This window comes from Myotis lucifugus, unplaced genomic scaffold (assembly GCF_000147115.1).
Source record: "Myotis lucifugus unplaced genomic scaffold, Myoluc2.0 scaffold_159, whole genome shotgun sequence".
In the NCBI taxonomy this organism is placed as follows: Eukaryota; Metazoa; Chordata; class Mammalia; order Chiroptera; family Vespertilionidae; genus Myotis; species Myotis lucifugus.
Genome location: NW_005871207.1, coordinates 1,382,664 through 1,400,028, shown reverse-complemented (window position 1 = coordinate 1,400,028; position 17,365 = coordinate 1,382,664). Strand labels below are relative to the sequence as shown.

Genomic DNA, 17,365 nt, shown 5'->3' with positions numbered 1-17,365 from the left:
ATTATATTCTTGTTCTTCTCTACTTGATGATTGGTTTTCCTTTGCAGCCTTCAAAATATTTTAGTATCTTAGCTCTCTGCATTGTTGCTGTAATGTATTACTCTAATGTATCCTAATTGAGTTCAATGGGCAGTTGAAATTTGAACAACATTTTTTTCATCAAATTTGGGAAAATGTTTATATTTATTCAAATAGTTTGTCTGTCTTTTTTTATTTCTTCTCCTCTTTTGGGACTGTCCTTACACATACGTTGATATGCTTAATTTTGTCTGAGAGGTTTCTGATCCTTTGTCAATTTTTATTCAAGATACTTTTATATTCTTTAGATTGGATCCTTTTTATTGATCTGTTTTCATGAGCACAGTGCATTTTTTCTGTTCATTTACACATTATCACTATATGATTTATGCATGTAATAGGATGTAATTTATAGTATTGTTTTATTTACTTTAAAGTATATCAAAATATTTTACTCTTTTTAAAATGTTCATTTTCCCTTATTATATATATTTGAGATTTATATATAAACAAACTGATGTTAACTCTTATATAGTAATGCAAAATATGAATAAAACAAATTTTATGTATTCCTATTAATGGCGATGTAAGTCTTTAATAATGTTTGGCTACTTTAATGTTGGAGGTGTCATGTTGGAGTATGTATCCTTAGTCACATGTGAAAACTCTGGTTTAAAATATTTTTAAAATTTGTCTTGTATTGCTAAATAGATCCCCAAATTTGGCTACTAATATATACTCCCAGCATGGAAGAGACCCTGTTCCCTATTGCCGTTCTAAAACTTTATTCCATATCTGCCTGTGTTTTTTCTAATAAATATACATTTAAGTGTATTGAATTGTTTTATATTCAGTACTAGAGGCCCAGTGCATGAATTCGTGCACAGGTGGGGTCTGGCCGGATCGGCCCGCCCCTGATTAGGGTGGAGGGGCCAATTAGGGATGGGGCCAGCTGGGGTGGGGGGGTCAGGGGAGGGGCTGGCCAGGGGGAGGAGCTGCAGGTCTTTGGCCAGCCAGCCCTGCCACCTGGTCAAACTCCTGGTTGAGGGGAAAATTTGCATATTAGCCTTTTATTATATAGGATTATATAGGATAACAAACCAAAAGTGGAATGGAAAACTTCATAAAAGAGCTTAAGATGTCCAGGAGGCCACTGAGCAATATTTCCTAAGGACTGTTATATAACAGAAAAGCTATTAATTGTGTAACAAACAAAACAGTGAATAAAAGTCAAGGACAACTACCTTCTATAATTACAAATATATCCGTTATCATACCAAGACTCCTGTTTATTCATCTACAAATAAATATAGAAGTACCAAATAATATTTAAGGTTCATTAAGCTAAAAAATTCTATGTATCTGTGCCATTATTAGACTTATCTGTTAACTGCATTTACTCTACTTATGTTTCCTATTACTATTCAATATTGGTGAAAGAAATTGTGTTCATAAGCTGAGAAAAAGGCAATTTATAACTTGTTTGAATTCTAAGGTTAAAATCACACTGCTAGATTAACTTCACTATTCCCACTTGTGGTTATTAACTAACCTAAGTAAAAGGCCTCAGATCATACAGGACCAATACTAGTATAGGAAGATAAAGAAAAAATATAGTCAAAAGACCAAGAGAGGAGAATAAATGTAAGATTTCCTTACTGCTGCAATTTTATTAATGCTATCAAGATTTTATATTTGCCTAGAATTCTTAGTATTCCTAGAAAAAACAATTTTCATAGTAATTCTTAAAAACAAATTAACTATTAAAATGTAATAAGATGTAGAGATGTAGATTGACTTGATAAAACATTTTTATAAATATTAATCAATTACTGTCTACAGATAGCCCTGTTGCTAAGCTGCATTCTAGCTCCGGCCAGTGTTTCTCAGTGGTTAGAGTGTGGGCAGGGTTGCAGGTTTGATTCCCAGTCAAGGGCATGACCTGGGTTGCAGGTTCAATCCTGGCCGTGGTTGGTGTACGTGCAGGAGGTAAACATCTCACATTGATGTTTCTCTCTTTCTTTCTCCCTCCCTCCCTGCCTTCCTCATTCTGTCCCTTCCACTCTCTTTAAAAATCAATAAAAAAAATATACTCAAGTGAGGATTAACAGAAAAAGGAAAAGGAAAAAAAAAAGCTGCATTCTAATATAGGTCAAAATTAAATTTGCATTAAACTAATGATCAAAAACATGTAAAAAGAAACACTGAAAATTTAGAATTCTTGATTTAAAATATCACTAATCATTTTAAACCACTACCATTAAGTGTTTGGTAACAAATGTGTAGTTTTATTCACTGAGCAATTTTTTGTTGAAGTTAATTTTTTGAACAAAGCTGAAAGAAATGACAGCGGCGCAACTTGCAATGGACCCATGGCTGTTCCTTCTTTTACTTTCAACTCAAATAGGGAAGAACTGGGATTCTGATAAAATAAGGCTCTTCTCTATGGGAGTCGACAGCACTAACTGTAGATGGCCTCCGTTTCTACAGAATTTTATTAACACGGCTATAGCAAGTGGATGCAGTGTGCTTTAGTCTATAGTATGGCAATATAATCACTAGATGCGAATGAGGTCACAGCCCTAATGTGGCTGTTTCCCAACAAAATATGAGATGGGCATTCATGTTGAATAGCCACTGATTACAAGAACACAGTTAATGAGAGATGTGAATAGAATTGATTTATGGGTGCTATTGTAAAGCCTGTATCAGAAGTTTAATGTTATCTACTGGAAAATGAGGGGAGAATAAAGACCAGAGAGTACAGACAACATTTTATTTTCTGGTACGTATTGAATTGAATTTGATCCCATAAATATTTGTTCTATTCCACAGGCTATAAAGTAATTGACTTTGGCTTTACTTCATACACAGAAAATTAATTGAGTTATTTCTAACAATATTGCTATACCATACTCATGAATTTATAGATGTTTTAAATAACAAGCTTCTATTTGATGCAATATTTATATTATTGAGGAAATGTAACAAGATTGTTGATTCAAACAATTTTTGACATATATTTTACTGAAGAGCCAAAGATAGTAGAGATATTAAATTTCTAAAATAAGAACTACATACTGTATATTTCATTCTTTTAAAACCATGTTGTCCTCATGGTTGTGCATACAAACCACGATGTTTCTGTTGCTGAATGGACTATGCATGGTCTTGATCCAAAATTCAGAAAACTGCTTAAGGATAGGTGGATTTAAGGCTAACAATTTTATTTTTCAAATAATTTTAATCGATTTTTAGAGAGAGGAAGGGAGAGGGAGAGAGAAATAGAAACATTGATGTGAGCATGAAACATCCCTGCTGCTTCCTGCACGCCCCCTAAGCCCCCGACCCAGGCATGTGCCCTGACCTGGAATCCAACTGGCCCAAACCACCGAGCCACACTGGCCAGGAAATGATTTTATTTTTGAACACATAAATACTTCTTTTATGAGATATTGAAAAATTTTCTCTTTTGTTGGTTAAAATGACTTCATTTTCCACTTTATTATATGCATTATATTATTAACTCCTCACAGGGGGAAAACATTGTTAATACCAGAGAGTTCTGACCACAGATATTTATCAGGCACTAATTAGTGTGTCAGTAGCTCTGGGCCACAGTTTACTCAGCTGCAAAATGATGTGGTTGTGTTCTGGAAGATTATGTCATGTACAGAGTAGATAATGGAGAAAGCAGTCTTCTCAGATATGGGTTGACTAGCTGTAGCTCCAAACTGTTCCTCCTGTATATATTACCTTTGAGGTTTCACACATTCAAGATTAATTCTGAATTACAACGAAATATCTTTCAAAGCATTATGAACCAATATGTAGTTTGCTCTTCTATTTGAACCTCATTGTTTAAGCAGTTGGACAGCCACTGGACAAGGAGGTGGACTAGGACCTCATATTTTGACCCAACATGCACAGGTCTTAATAATAAGGTATTTATTCCTAATGAGAAATGGCATCTAGTGAGCAGTAACACATCAAAGTTAATAATAACAAACAGAAAAAATAAGTTTGTGCCAACAATAATAGGATTCCTCATCTTGTCTGCCATTAATCATGTTCCTAAGTCACTTATGCTTTGAGGAATTTCTGGCCGGTTTTCCTCACAATGAATGTCCTGGATTGAATATATTAGGCAATGGCAGACTTCTGCATGCACACACAGACAAATGAGCTCAATTGTACTTTCAACATGAAGGAAACATAATGATTGTATGTAAGCATAGTAAGTTTTTAAAATGTTATGGGGAAGAATAATACTACTCATATATCATGCACCTGAAGAAAATAAGAAAATAAGCAATTTACTTCGGTTCTTGAGTATATTTCTCTTAGTTTTAATCAGTCATGCAAAATTGAAAAAAATACAGGAAATAATGAAACTAAAAATCTGAAATCAAAATTACTATAATTAATTAGATGCTAATAAGAAGAAAAACAAAAGATCTTTGGTGTGTTTGAAATTTCTGTGTTTTTTTTACATTGTATTTCACTTGATTTTTGCAATAGCAGGAAACTTCCAGAAATTCTAGACTTCAGGTAAACTATTATGAGGTAGCAATTAGAATGTGTTACTCACTGAATGAAATGGGTAAAGTGCCTAACTTTCATATTCAAACTATTTCCCAGGCACGTGCTAAGATCATGAGAGGTACTACTTTTTTAAAACAGCAGTTAATAATTTTAGGTCAGGATATCTTCAGTGAAGTTAGGAAACACACTATGCACACACATGCACACAAACAAATACACACAGAGAAAACCATAGAATACTATTACATCTAACAATATTTTCAATAAAATGAAAGCCTAGATTTCACTTTTTTTTGGAGCCTTTCAAAGAAATTATACAAAATATAGAGATCTTAGAGTTATGTTTTGGGCATGTCAGATTGAAGCTGGAGGCAGTTGATACTGAGCCATATTGTAACATTTATCTGCCAAAGAAAATCACTAAGATAACCCTAATTTTATCTTATTGATATAAGAAATATAGGGCCACTGACTGATATGCTATATCCTAGGCTTTTAATCTATACAGAACAATGAAGAAAGCTAGTGAGTGAAAAAACCCCACAATATTTTAAAACATATCATGTTCAAAATATTATATTTCTAAACTAAGCTGAAAGTTATCATTGGTAAAATATAATGCTAAGAAAAATAGTTTTACAGGTTAATATACTAAACTAAATTCAAAATAATTATACAAATGATTGGAATAAGAAAATGTCTTAAATGCTTAGAGCTTTTACAGAAGACTAATTTTTAAAATTATGAACTCATACTTTTTATTTTAATTTATAAAATTCAGAGATTTTACAAAAAATCGGATTTTTTTCAATCAAAAGACAAATCATATAATTTATTTATGATGTTTGAATTATTTCAAATTTCAAATTAGTGCATCTCTGGAAAAATAGGGCTGGGTATATGTTGGTATTTATGTATTCATTACAAAATCTCTACCAAATGCCATACTTTGTACCCTGTGTTTTCAGAGTATCTATAAAAATAAAAGCATAATATGCTAATTAGACCAGACAGTCAAATGACCTTCTAGACCAGTGGTTCTCAACCTTCCTAATGCCACAACCCTTTAATACAGTTCCTCATGTTGTGGTGACCCCCAATTTCATTGTTACAAATTGAACATAATTAAAGCATAGTGATTAATCACAAAAACAATATGTAATTATATATGTGTTTTCCGATGGTCTTAGGCTACCCCTGTGAAAGGGTCGTTCGACCCCAAAGGGGCGCGACCCACAGGTTGAGAATCGCCTAAGACCATTAATTATGATTAATTATGTTCAATTTGTAACAATGAAAATACATCCTGCATATCAGATATTTACATGATGATTCATAACAGTAGCAAAATTACAGTTATGAAGTAGCAACGAAAATAATTTTATGGTTGGGGGTCACCACAACATGAGGAACTATATTAAAGAGTCGCCGCATTAGGAAGGTTGAGAACCACTGGATTCTAGATGATAGATGAGCTGGGACTAAAACTGGGGCTTCAGGCTGATGATCTTTCCTATGTAGAAGAGTAATCAAGTGTTTCTGTTCAGGCCTTTACGACAAAGTTTCTTACCTCTGTATTTAACCTTAATATAATAATCTGTGGTTAAAAAAACAAAGTACACAGAAACATAATAATGAAAACAGAACTAGATGCTAGGCACCCCTGATCATTTGAAAGGTCGAAATCAATTCTGTTCATTTGATGGTTCCTTATCTGTATTGGGGGCGGGGGTATAATATAAGGGCTGTTTCTTGAATCTGTGTTTTTTAAGCTTTGAAGGCAAAAGGAAGTGATGTATAGGCTAGAGGGGATTGGAAATGAGGATGATACTAAGAGGCTAAGAGACAATAGGAGCTTGGGGCTGGAAACCTAATAGAGCAATGAGAGGCAGGCAGGGAGAAAATAGTTCTTAATGACTTAGCAAAAGTTGGTAACTCCATGATGCACATATGGATATAAAAATAAGTCCTTTCTCTCTTCCACTTCTCTGATGAATGTGGCTGACTTGTGATGCCTGGCCAGGCATAGGATTAGAATGCAAATGACTTGGACTCGTCAGTTTCCAGTGGGAAAAGAAGCAAAGCCAGGCATCTGGGAGAGAAATCAAGCCGGCCCAAGCTGTCTGTGTAACTAGAGGAAACAAACACAGAAGCCTGGGCTCAGGGGCTGGGCCTTGAGGAGTAGCTGGATTGGAAGAACAGAGCTGCAGTCTCCATATTGCATTCAGTGACCACACTTTCAAATTGCCCAGGCACCTCATTTGTAGTAATCAAAGGATTAGCAAATACTTTTATTAAACCATGGATTATAAGAAATCCAACACAATTGAGCAGAAAATATTGTGTTTTCTATCAGGGCCCTTCATTATGTTACAGTAATCTCCTTGATATGACATTTGCAAAAGTGTCTAAGAATATACCTGCCAGGTTGTTAAGTTCTTAACGACTGTTGCTTTCTCTACATCCTCTCATTTCATTTTCATAGGTAAGATTTTGCTGATGAGGACAGGAAATCCTCTTTATATTAAAAGGGGGGAAAATCTTGGGAGAACTCAAAGTTTTATTTCAGCCAGTTTAAAATAAATTAAATATATTTGTCCATTTTTTAGCATATTTATCAAAATAGGAGAAGATATTTACGGGAAATGTGTATATATTACGTGTTTGATTCTTTGAATGGCTTATGGCCATAATTATTTAAATTAAAGTCTTTCTATTCATTCATTAGAAATAGAAAATTTGAGCCTTCATTTATATTTTGGACATTTGAAAAGAAAAATAAATAAAATACCACCATAATAAATTTTAACATCAAAGAATATTGCAGTTTTTCTCTTCTTAATTGAGAATATTCAGAGAAGCAGATACTTATGCACAGATTTTGAAATTATCACCCCAAACAGTAAGTATTAAACTGTCTTGTCAAGTGCTTCTTGGCTTGCATTTTTAATAGTATTTGTGGTACCTTTGACTTTGTACAGGCAAAGACTGTGAAATGCTGGCTTTATAACTCTGGAAGAAGCTGCTATTTCAATTCCTTTTACTTGTCCATTTCCTTTTACTTGCTAGCAGGGTCTTACTGGAATATATGTTGCAGAAATAGGACTTCTATACATGAATTAAAGCCAAGGATTTGAAATATTCTGTGTTTTGTATCAGAAGACTATTATAAATTGAAATATAAAACAAAGATAATGTAGCATTTTGATATTCTTTTTTTCTGAGAACATTTCAGTGCTATTTTCCATTTTACTAATTCAAAGAATATCTTTTAATTAATCTTATTACAGTAAGTTGATTATTTTTATTGTTTTCATTTGGTTAGTTGAGGTGCTCTTTTTCTTAAAATATTAATCATGACATTCATGATTAATAATTATGATAAAGAGATTGATCCCTGGCTTGCATCAGGAAAAAAAAAATGTAAGTAGATTAATGACAGAGTGCTGAAATAGAAGGCTGAGTTAGAAATTCAAACGCTAAGTAGGAGTTTAAATACATTCTGAGAGAGGACAATTGAGATGAAATGAAAGAACTAAGGCTTCCCATAACACCATAATGTGAAGGCTGTTAGAGATAAAATCTTGATGTCTCTCTCTTGTGAATTTAAGGAGCTAAGAAGTTTCCCTCATTAGCATATTTTACTTTGTCTGTCTAATGGCAGCTAGAATTTTGAGAGGGGCCATCAGAGGTAGATGATTTATGGGCAACCCTGGGATTCTACATTTGTCACATTTTTTTTTAGTTGAATATAACCTAGAATTAATGCTTTACTTAATTTTGTGTCTCAAGAAATGAGGTCCTATCAAGTTTATCTCGATATCTGAAATCACATTCTGGATTTATTGAAAGTCATTATGGTTTCACTAGAGGCCTGGTGCACCAATTCATGCACCAGCGGGGTCCCTCAGCCTGGCCTGTGGGATCAGGCAGAAACCGGCTCTTCAACATCCTCTGAGAGGGTTGTGAGAGGGTGCAGACCAGATTGTGAGAGGGTGCAGACCAGGCTTAGGGACCGCACTGGTGCATGATCAGGGCGGGGGAGGTACATGGGAGGTTGGCCAGCCGGGGTGGGACCTCAGGAGGGCTCCAGGGTGTGTCCAGCCCATCTTGCTCAGTCCTGATCGACCAGATCCCAGCAGCAAGCTCACCTACTGGTCGGAGCATCTCCCCCCTGGTGGTCAGTGCACATCATAGCAACTGGTCCACCAGTCAACTGTCTATCATTATATTATACTTTGATTGGTTGAACGGCCGACCGAACACTTAGCATATTAGGCTTTTATTATATAGGATTGCTCTGTGTGTTTCACGGCCAATTTTAAAGAGTTAAAAATTACATATAGTTTTGTCTACACAGATTTTTCACAGGTTTAAGAAATTTCTTAAATTATAGTAACACAATTATGTAAAAAACAAGTGCTTCTATATTGTTCAGACAGAGTATGATGCATTGAGATTCTCAAAATGGGAGTATTTTACTAGGAAAGAGATTGGCTTAGATCTCTTCTTTGACCAAATAATATTTTTGAAGCTGTATAAATTATACTTAATTTTTCTACATTCTGTATATACTTAGAACTCTTAAGGTCATGCATAAAATGATGCATTGGTAAAAAAGAATTAATGCATTCCCAGGATATAAAGGCACATCAGTATTTGAGATGACAAGGCTCTGCATATTACTAATCTGTAATTTTACCTCTATTTTATATGTCTCTAGGTTTATATTAGTGGATAAATTTATGAATAAACATTTAGTTATCCAATTTGTAAAAAAGTCCAACACAGATTGGTTCAAAGAAATAAAGATACATTATTAACTGTAAACTAATGACTTTTTTCCAAGTTTTATTACATTCATGTGTTATTTGTCACATGCCAGAATTACCTAAGTGTGATTTTACTTGTCACATTTTCCTTTCTTCTTTTCCTCATTTACTACTATTTTCTCATTAGTGTCTTTCAAATGATATTGTTTCTTTTAACTCTAAGACTTTATGTACCTCTTAGTCTATATATTTTCTTCCAAATATGCATCTTTTTCTTTCACTGTTTCTTGTTGTTAACTGCATACACATTCAACTATCTTTTCTTTTCACATTGAAATACATGTTGTTGTTGTTTTCTGGGTAACATTATTCATATGTGTTCACCTATGAGTTCCACTGGAGATCATAAATTACTATTTTAGTTAATTTTATAAAGGCAACAGTATTTTTTATCCTTGCTCTATAGCTCCTCCTCTCAATACTATACATCAAGTATACAGAAATTTGCACATCTGAATTAATTTTTTTTGACTATTTTTTCTGGTTATGGTCTAATTTTTAAACGTGTTTTTCTATTTTCTATTATACAGTGGGAAGAGATTGGTGAAGTTGATGAAAATTATGCCCCTATCCACACATACCAAGTATGCAAAGTTATGGAACAGAATCAGAATAACTGGCTTCTGACCAGTTGGATCTCTAACGAAGGTGCTTCCAGAATCTTCATAGAACTTAAGTTTACTCTGCGGGACTGCAACAGCCTTCCCGGAGGACTGGGCACCTGTAAGGAAACGTTCAACATGTATTACTTTGAGTCAGACGATGAGAACGGGAGAAATGTCAAGGAAAACCAATACATCAAAATCGATACCATTGCCGCCGATGAAAGCTTCACAGAACTTGATCTCGGGGACCGTGTCATGAAACTGAATACGGAGGTTAGAGATGTCGGACCTCTGAGCAAAACGGGATTTTATCTTGCCTTTCAAGACCTGGGTGCTTGCATCGCTCTGGTTTCTGTGCGCGTGTACTATAAGAAATGTCCTTCGGTGGTACGACACTTGGCTGTCTTCCCTGACACCATCACTGGAGCTGATTCTTCGCAGTTGCTGGAAGTATCTGGCTCTTGTGTCAACCATTCGGTGACAGAGGAACCACCCAAAATGCACTGCAGCGCTGAAGGGGAGTGGCTAGTGCCCATTGGGAAATGCATGTGCAAGGCAGGATATGAAGAGAAAAATGGCACCTGTGAAGGTAAGGGCTTGCCTGTGCATCCGCAGGTGCTGTCTGCTTCAGTTGGATCATGTGTATATATTTCCTCCAATGATTATGAGCAGGTGACCTTTTACTTTGCTAATTTATGGAGATTATTTCTTTTCAGTTTGATATCTCTCTTCTCGGGATTTTAAAATTGCTGGCAACGATGAAAGATTTAATGTTCTATTTTATTGGCTATACATAGTTAATACTCAAAAAGTGTCTTACATGCAGTGTAATATTTCATATTCATTTTGCTTTCAGAAGTTTCAGAAGTTTTATTTTTGAGCAACTCAAATCAAGGAATTATCTCTTTGTATATAACTTTATTTGTCTGATTATTATCTGCTACTCTACTGTTATTTTCTCTCCATGAAGAGGAAGTGGTAATTTTACTTGCTTTATAAAATTCAAATGCAAATCTTAGATGAGACTTGTTTGGACATACTTTTAAAAATTCTTCAGTAATAAGTTCAGCCATATGAACTCCATAGGGAAATCTCTGTAAACGGCAGGGCTTAGTTTACTGTGTTGTTTACATATAATTGCTATTGCATGTTTGTGTTTAAACATTTACAGGTCATTTTTAGATGCATAGGAAGTAGAGCCAAGAAAACAACTGCTTGGAGATAGAGCTAATACAAAGCAATTTTCAGGTTATTTCAAAGCAATTTGCACTTGGAGATTCTTTTTTAAAATTTTATTTTAAATCTAAACTTGATCATACATTCTTCCCTCTTCATTTGAAAATACTCTCATTGTGCCCACAGTGTAGTCAGTTGCCCTTTTAAATTTGGATTTTTATCAATAGCTTTTTGGAAGAGATTAGTGCTTTATGTGAAAGTGAAGAACAGCTTAGAAGGAAGATTTTTTTTTCTTAAAAAAATTATTCATCCATATGAACCTGCACTTGCTTTCATCATGATATGCATGTACTAAGTAGGTAATGAGAGTTAATGTCTATTAAGGAGAAAACCAAATATTGAGAAGTCACCCTAGTTCCACTTGGTAGCTTCAGGTGCATTTTTTTTTTTTTTTGCTAAATCCAATATATAACGTGAATCAGGCTTGTTCACGTTTGTTCAGGCCTGAACGTAGATTGATTATAAATCCAGGGAAACAAAACTAGGGAAGTTATCTATAAATCATAGTGATGCTGCTTAATTATTTCTCTCTAGAAATATATTGCACCATTTTTAAATTTCCTTTTTCAGCATCAGCTCATATGTATTGTGTCTCCTGTATTTAAGTGTGTGGTTGTTATTTTGTCATGTATTCTACAATTATAGACACACACACACAAGCACATGCATGCACACATGCATGCACACATATAAACACAAATTTTATTAAATCAAAATTACGTTTCTGAATGCTTTTAAGATTGTCAGGGAAATGAATTATTTTTTATTCAGGATAAGATTTAAAGGAAAGTTCTAACTAACTTTACCTTAACTTTTTTTTAGCAGCCTTCTCAGTGTAAGGTGAGGATATATGTAATTGTGGAAACAAATATAATGCATTGAATATATTTAATTCCTTTCTCTAAAATATTTACAATACTTTCTCTAAAATATTTATAATATAATCTTATTATTTCTAAAAAAGTGTTTGCTAGTATTATAAAGCAACATGCTCTATTTGATTAGTTGTTTATGTAATTTTGAAGAATATGTGGTCACTTTAGTTCAGAGCACAATGACCTTTATCTTCCTTCAGATTGTATAAAAGACCTCTGCATTTTTAGAGGATACATTTTTATTACTCCTGGGATTAAAATAATACCTTTATGATGAAAATATCTTGGGGAAGTAATGTCCTGATGGCATGTGTCTTAGTGCAGGCATTAGATACATGCTTTTCTCTTCTCACACTCTTCCCTTAATAATTGAAAAGCGACTTAATTGAGATACAATGGGTAAGCAGTAGAGTCTACACCTAGAAAAGGTCACTAAAGTGGACTCTGTCTCAGTGTGTTTATTACTCCACCCTGGTAGTAGGAACAAAGCTGTAGGATCATGAAGGCTGTTGTATAGAATGTAATGAGTCTATATGAATAGTGCCTCTTGGTGTTTTCCAAAGTACAAATAATATTTGGCCACATTAGGAGGAAGTCCAAATGTTTATTCTATAAATAACATCTCACTGAATGAAGAGAATTAAGGCATCACAGCTATTCCCTATATCTATACTAGTGGTCCAGTGCATGAAATTCATGCACATTAAAAGGGGATTAGAGGAAATATTTTAATATTGCTATTTGCCCTTTCTCTATAATAGAAGTGTCAGAGATGAAAGAAAATTAGTAAAATGTATATGAAAATCTTCCTATCTTCAGAGTCTGGGGCACGTCGTGGGACCCAGAGTCAAGTCCCTGCCCACCCGCGGCATCTCAAAATCGTGTGAGACCCAGACTGAGCCGGCCCCACCATCACTGGGCTAGATCCAGACCTGGCCGGCCCTACCCTTGTCAAGCCCCCTGGGTGGGGTGCACAGCCTCAGGTCCCCTGTCAAGCCCCACCAGGTGGGTGGTGCGGCCTGAGGTCTCCTGTCAAGCCCCACTGAGTGGGGAGGTGCAGCCTCAGGATCCCTGCCTCGGCCCAGTGCCACACAGCCTCAGGTCCCTGCTGATTGCTTGTTAAGGCTCGTTATGGGAATTCGGCATAGATTTGGGTGCAGCCATCCTGTGTTACGGAAACCCTGCCTCCATGCTGTAGGAGCAGCCATCTTTGTGACAGTGTGATGGTCAATTTGCATATTCCCTCTTTATTAGATAGGATACACATGCAAGTAAATGTATGTGCATAGTGTCTTATAAAATTCCACCATAAAGCTAAACCAGAGATTTTCAACCTTTTTCATCTCATGGCATACATAAACTAATTACTAAAGTTCTGCTGCTCACGCGCGTGCGCACACGCACACGCACACACACACATATATTTGCCAATCTAACAAAAAATGGATATACTTTTGGTTCATTCACATCAGATGGCTATTGTTGTGTTAGCTGTCAGTTTTCATTTAAAAATTTAAGGGATAAAAAGCCAGTGCCCCTGACTAAATAGTCAGGTATTGCATGTTTTAAACATTCTTGTGCATTTCAGTTCTCAATCACTGCTCTAACCCATTCTATGATCTTATCCTGCTATCCCCAAACTTTTAAGTGAAGATCTAAGTGTTTTAGAACTATATTTGACAGGCCAGAATTCTAAGAATCATTCTTAACATCTCCTTTCTACTCACTACCCAATTCTAATCTATCACAAAATAGTTATAGAAATGGTAACCCGACTTATCTTGTAAAATCATTTATATCTCTCTGTTTTCTTTCCCTACAATCTATAAACATATCTGGTTAGAACTTTATTATAAAATTTAATGAATGACTTTGTATATGGTTTTGATTTTAGCCATGTGAATGCAAATCTGGTTGTTTCACACACCTGTCCTCAGGCCCCACTTAACCCCAATACCTACACTTGAAATACTTCAGTAGTTTTCTTTAAGACAAAGTTTTTACAGTAGCTTAAGATCCTGCATGGTTTTGACCCTATTATCTCTCTGGACACATCTTAAACTATGCTTTCTCCCATCCACTATGCACTAGACCTTCAGGATTGAGACTACTGGGTAGCTCACTGACACATGGCTTAAACTCAGAAGACAGCTAAAAAGGACTTCTGGAGTCTTAGCCCATTTAGCAAGTCAGTGATCTATCATCTTCATACCCACTCACTTAATTTTCTTTAAGAGAAATTGACTACATTTTCCCTAATAATCTGGCTTTAATGAGGTAACAAAATACTCTGGTTTCTATTGTATTAACTTAAAATACTATATAGAGTTCATTTATTTTTCTAAGGCTTACTTTTATGCCTGAATTTTCTATAATAAATTGATTTTAAGTATACAAATTTATTTCTTTGAAATATTCTTTATTATCAGAAACTAATAATGTATTAAATCCATTTATACAAGTATGTTTTCTTACTTGTGATTTATTATTATTTCTGATGAAATCCATGCTATTCTTTCCCCTTAAGAGTCATATGGAAATTTTTTTGAGTACAAAATGGTTAGCAAAAACCCATTTTGGAAGTTTCTGCTTTTTATTGAAGTGAATGTGTTTGAAAGAAGCAATTGAGTTCACATGAATCAAATGTTGCCTGCTGACTTCTCTTGTGATTATGTTGCTGACTTACTCAGATGCAAGGCAAGACCACTAATCTTCATCAGTTGCTAGTGGAATGAAGTAGTAATTTGAAATTACCCCTAGATAATTATAGTTTCATTTATATCAAATGGAGAAAGAGATTTAGATTGTGGGTCACTGCCAAAACCAGTCAAAGTGAAGAAGGTATATAATGCATGCTAAAATGCAGGGTAAAAGGGGTTATACACTGCGGGCTGTGGAGAAAAAGCACTTATTAATTGTCCAACTGAGAAATGATTGCACAGCAAGGAAAATGTAGTGAAAATACTAAGCTGAAGAAAGAGCTTTGATTCAGAAACAGTGCAGATACTGCAGGGAGTAATATGTCGATCATTCATACTTCTGGTGCATATTTATGTTTGAAATAAAATTGGCTGGAAATACAGTGTATTAGGTGTTCCTGTAATTATGCATTGGAGAGCCTAGTTATTTTTAATTAGGCACATTACCAAAAAAAATCAAAGAGGTTGAAATTCTGGTTCTATTCGGTATGCTCTGTTATGCAACAAAAATAAACTAATTTTAATTTCTAAATTTTGACAAAAGATGGCAATTATGAAGTACAGAGTATCAGTGATGCATGAGTGTGTGTGTGTGTGTGTGTGTGTGTGTGTCCTGCTGCTGTGAACCACCACCATCAGGACAATTAAGTTGCTAAGTCATTTCATCCATTTGCAGGTATTACACATAATAATAATGACCATAATAATGATAATAATATATTATTATTATTATTTAAATATATATAAAGTCCTTTTCTGGTATTACACATAATAATAATAATAATAATAATAATAATATATAATTTAAATATATATATATTTAAAGTCTTTCCTTGAATAGTTGTGGATCAGATCTATTAAAGTTTTAGAACATACTTTGCATTTGTTTTTATTTCTTTTTAATTAAGGTTTCTCAATACTGACACTATTAACACTTTGGGCTGGATAGCTTTTTTGTTGAGGGAGGTGATAGTACTGTTTATTATAGGATTTTTAGCAGCTTCTCTGGCCTCTAATTCCCTTTTAGAGGAATACTCCACTCCCCATTTTGATAGTCAAAAAATGCCTCTATATATTGCCAAGTGTCCTCTGGGGACAAAATCACTCCCAATTGAGAACCACTAACCAAAATATATTCCCTCTGGTATGCATGCATATAAGAATAACCCATGGACATTGACAGTAGGGGCGTGAGGGCATGTACTGGGGGCTGGGAACAGCTGAGGAGAGGTCAATGGGGAGAAAAGGATACATAATACTTTAAACAATAAAGAACTAAAAAAAAGAAAAAAAACATACTCCCTCTGCCCATGTGAGTAGATGTGCTGATAAAACTAAATATGTATGCAGACAGGTTACCTTTGCAAAGTGAATATTTTTCTTATAATTCTGCCAAGAAAAGGAGGTGAACATTTTGAAATGTGACCAATTTAATTTGGATACAGTGGGAAAGACACTGCTTGTGAGAGGCAGCATGCTCTAGTGGCTTAAGCACATAGGTTCTGAGCCAGCATTCTTGGATTCAAATACTACCTTTGTCACTTAGGATATCTATATCCCCACAAGTTATTGAATCTCTCTATTCCTTGCTTTCCTCATCTCTACCTTATAGCAGTTCTATAACACATGTGGAAATCACTTAGAATAGTGCCTAGCACACTGTACTTATTCAATGAACATAAGCTATTCCTTAAGCTCTTATTAAAAATAAAATGTATTTATAGGAATATGTATCTGTTTATTGTAAAATAAAGGAGAGCTTCTGGTTATAAAACTCTAGTTTTCTTAAATTAGACAGTATATTCTTTTTTTAAAATATATTTTTATTGATTTCAGAGAGGAAGGGAGAGGGAGAGAGAGATAGAAACATCAACGATGAGAGAGAATCATTGATCGGCTGCCTCCTGCAAGTCCCATACTGGGCATCGAACCTACAACCTAGGCATGTGCCCTGACCAGGAATCAAACCCATGACCTCTGGTTCATAGGTGGATGCTCAACCACTGAGCCATGGTGGTTGGGCGGTAGTATATTCTTGAGCAGTATTGTTTATTAAAAGATACACCTACATTTTTATTTATTGGGTGATCAAAACAATGTACATATATTAGAACCTTGTTTATAAAAATGATTTGCTCTGGTTTAAAAGTATCACTCATTTTTTTAAGTTATTATTGCACTGTGCATCTATGCAATTCCTGTATCCTAAGAATGGAGACATAGGCATATAGACATATATATATAGACTCACAACTACAGCTACAGTTTATGAAAGTGGCTAATGGCAATGTGAGGGTACAGGTTTAGGTAAAGTGGTCATAGACAGGGGAAAAAACATGTAAAAAACATGTTGGGGAATGGCTTAACACACAGAGGGAACTCAGTGCAGGGATCTATCATATCACATTAATCAATTGTGTGTACATCTCTTTTATTTCTAAAATCATATTATATTTTTAAATGTATTTGAATATTAAAATCTAAGTAATAAAAGAGCTGCTAACTCCTGAAATTACTTGCAACAAGGGATTGCATATATATATATATATATATAT

General features: G+C 34.7%; 1 protein-coding gene across 4 annotated transcripts in view; it reads left to right on the top strand.

Annotated features, from left to right (window-relative positions):
- EPHA5 (EPH receptor A5) overlaps positions 1–17,365 on the top strand; it is a 284,303-nt gene that overhangs the window by 29,189 nt on the left and 237,749 nt on the right. For all 4 annotated transcript variants that reach the window (XM_014461706.2, XM_014461703.2, XM_014461705.2 and 1 more), the window contains exon 2: positions 9,926–10,589. In XM_014461706.2, the coding sequence (XP_014317192.1) occupies positions 9,926–10,589 (664 nt within the window). The remainder of the gene's footprint in view (positions 1–9,925; positions 10,590–17,365) is intronic.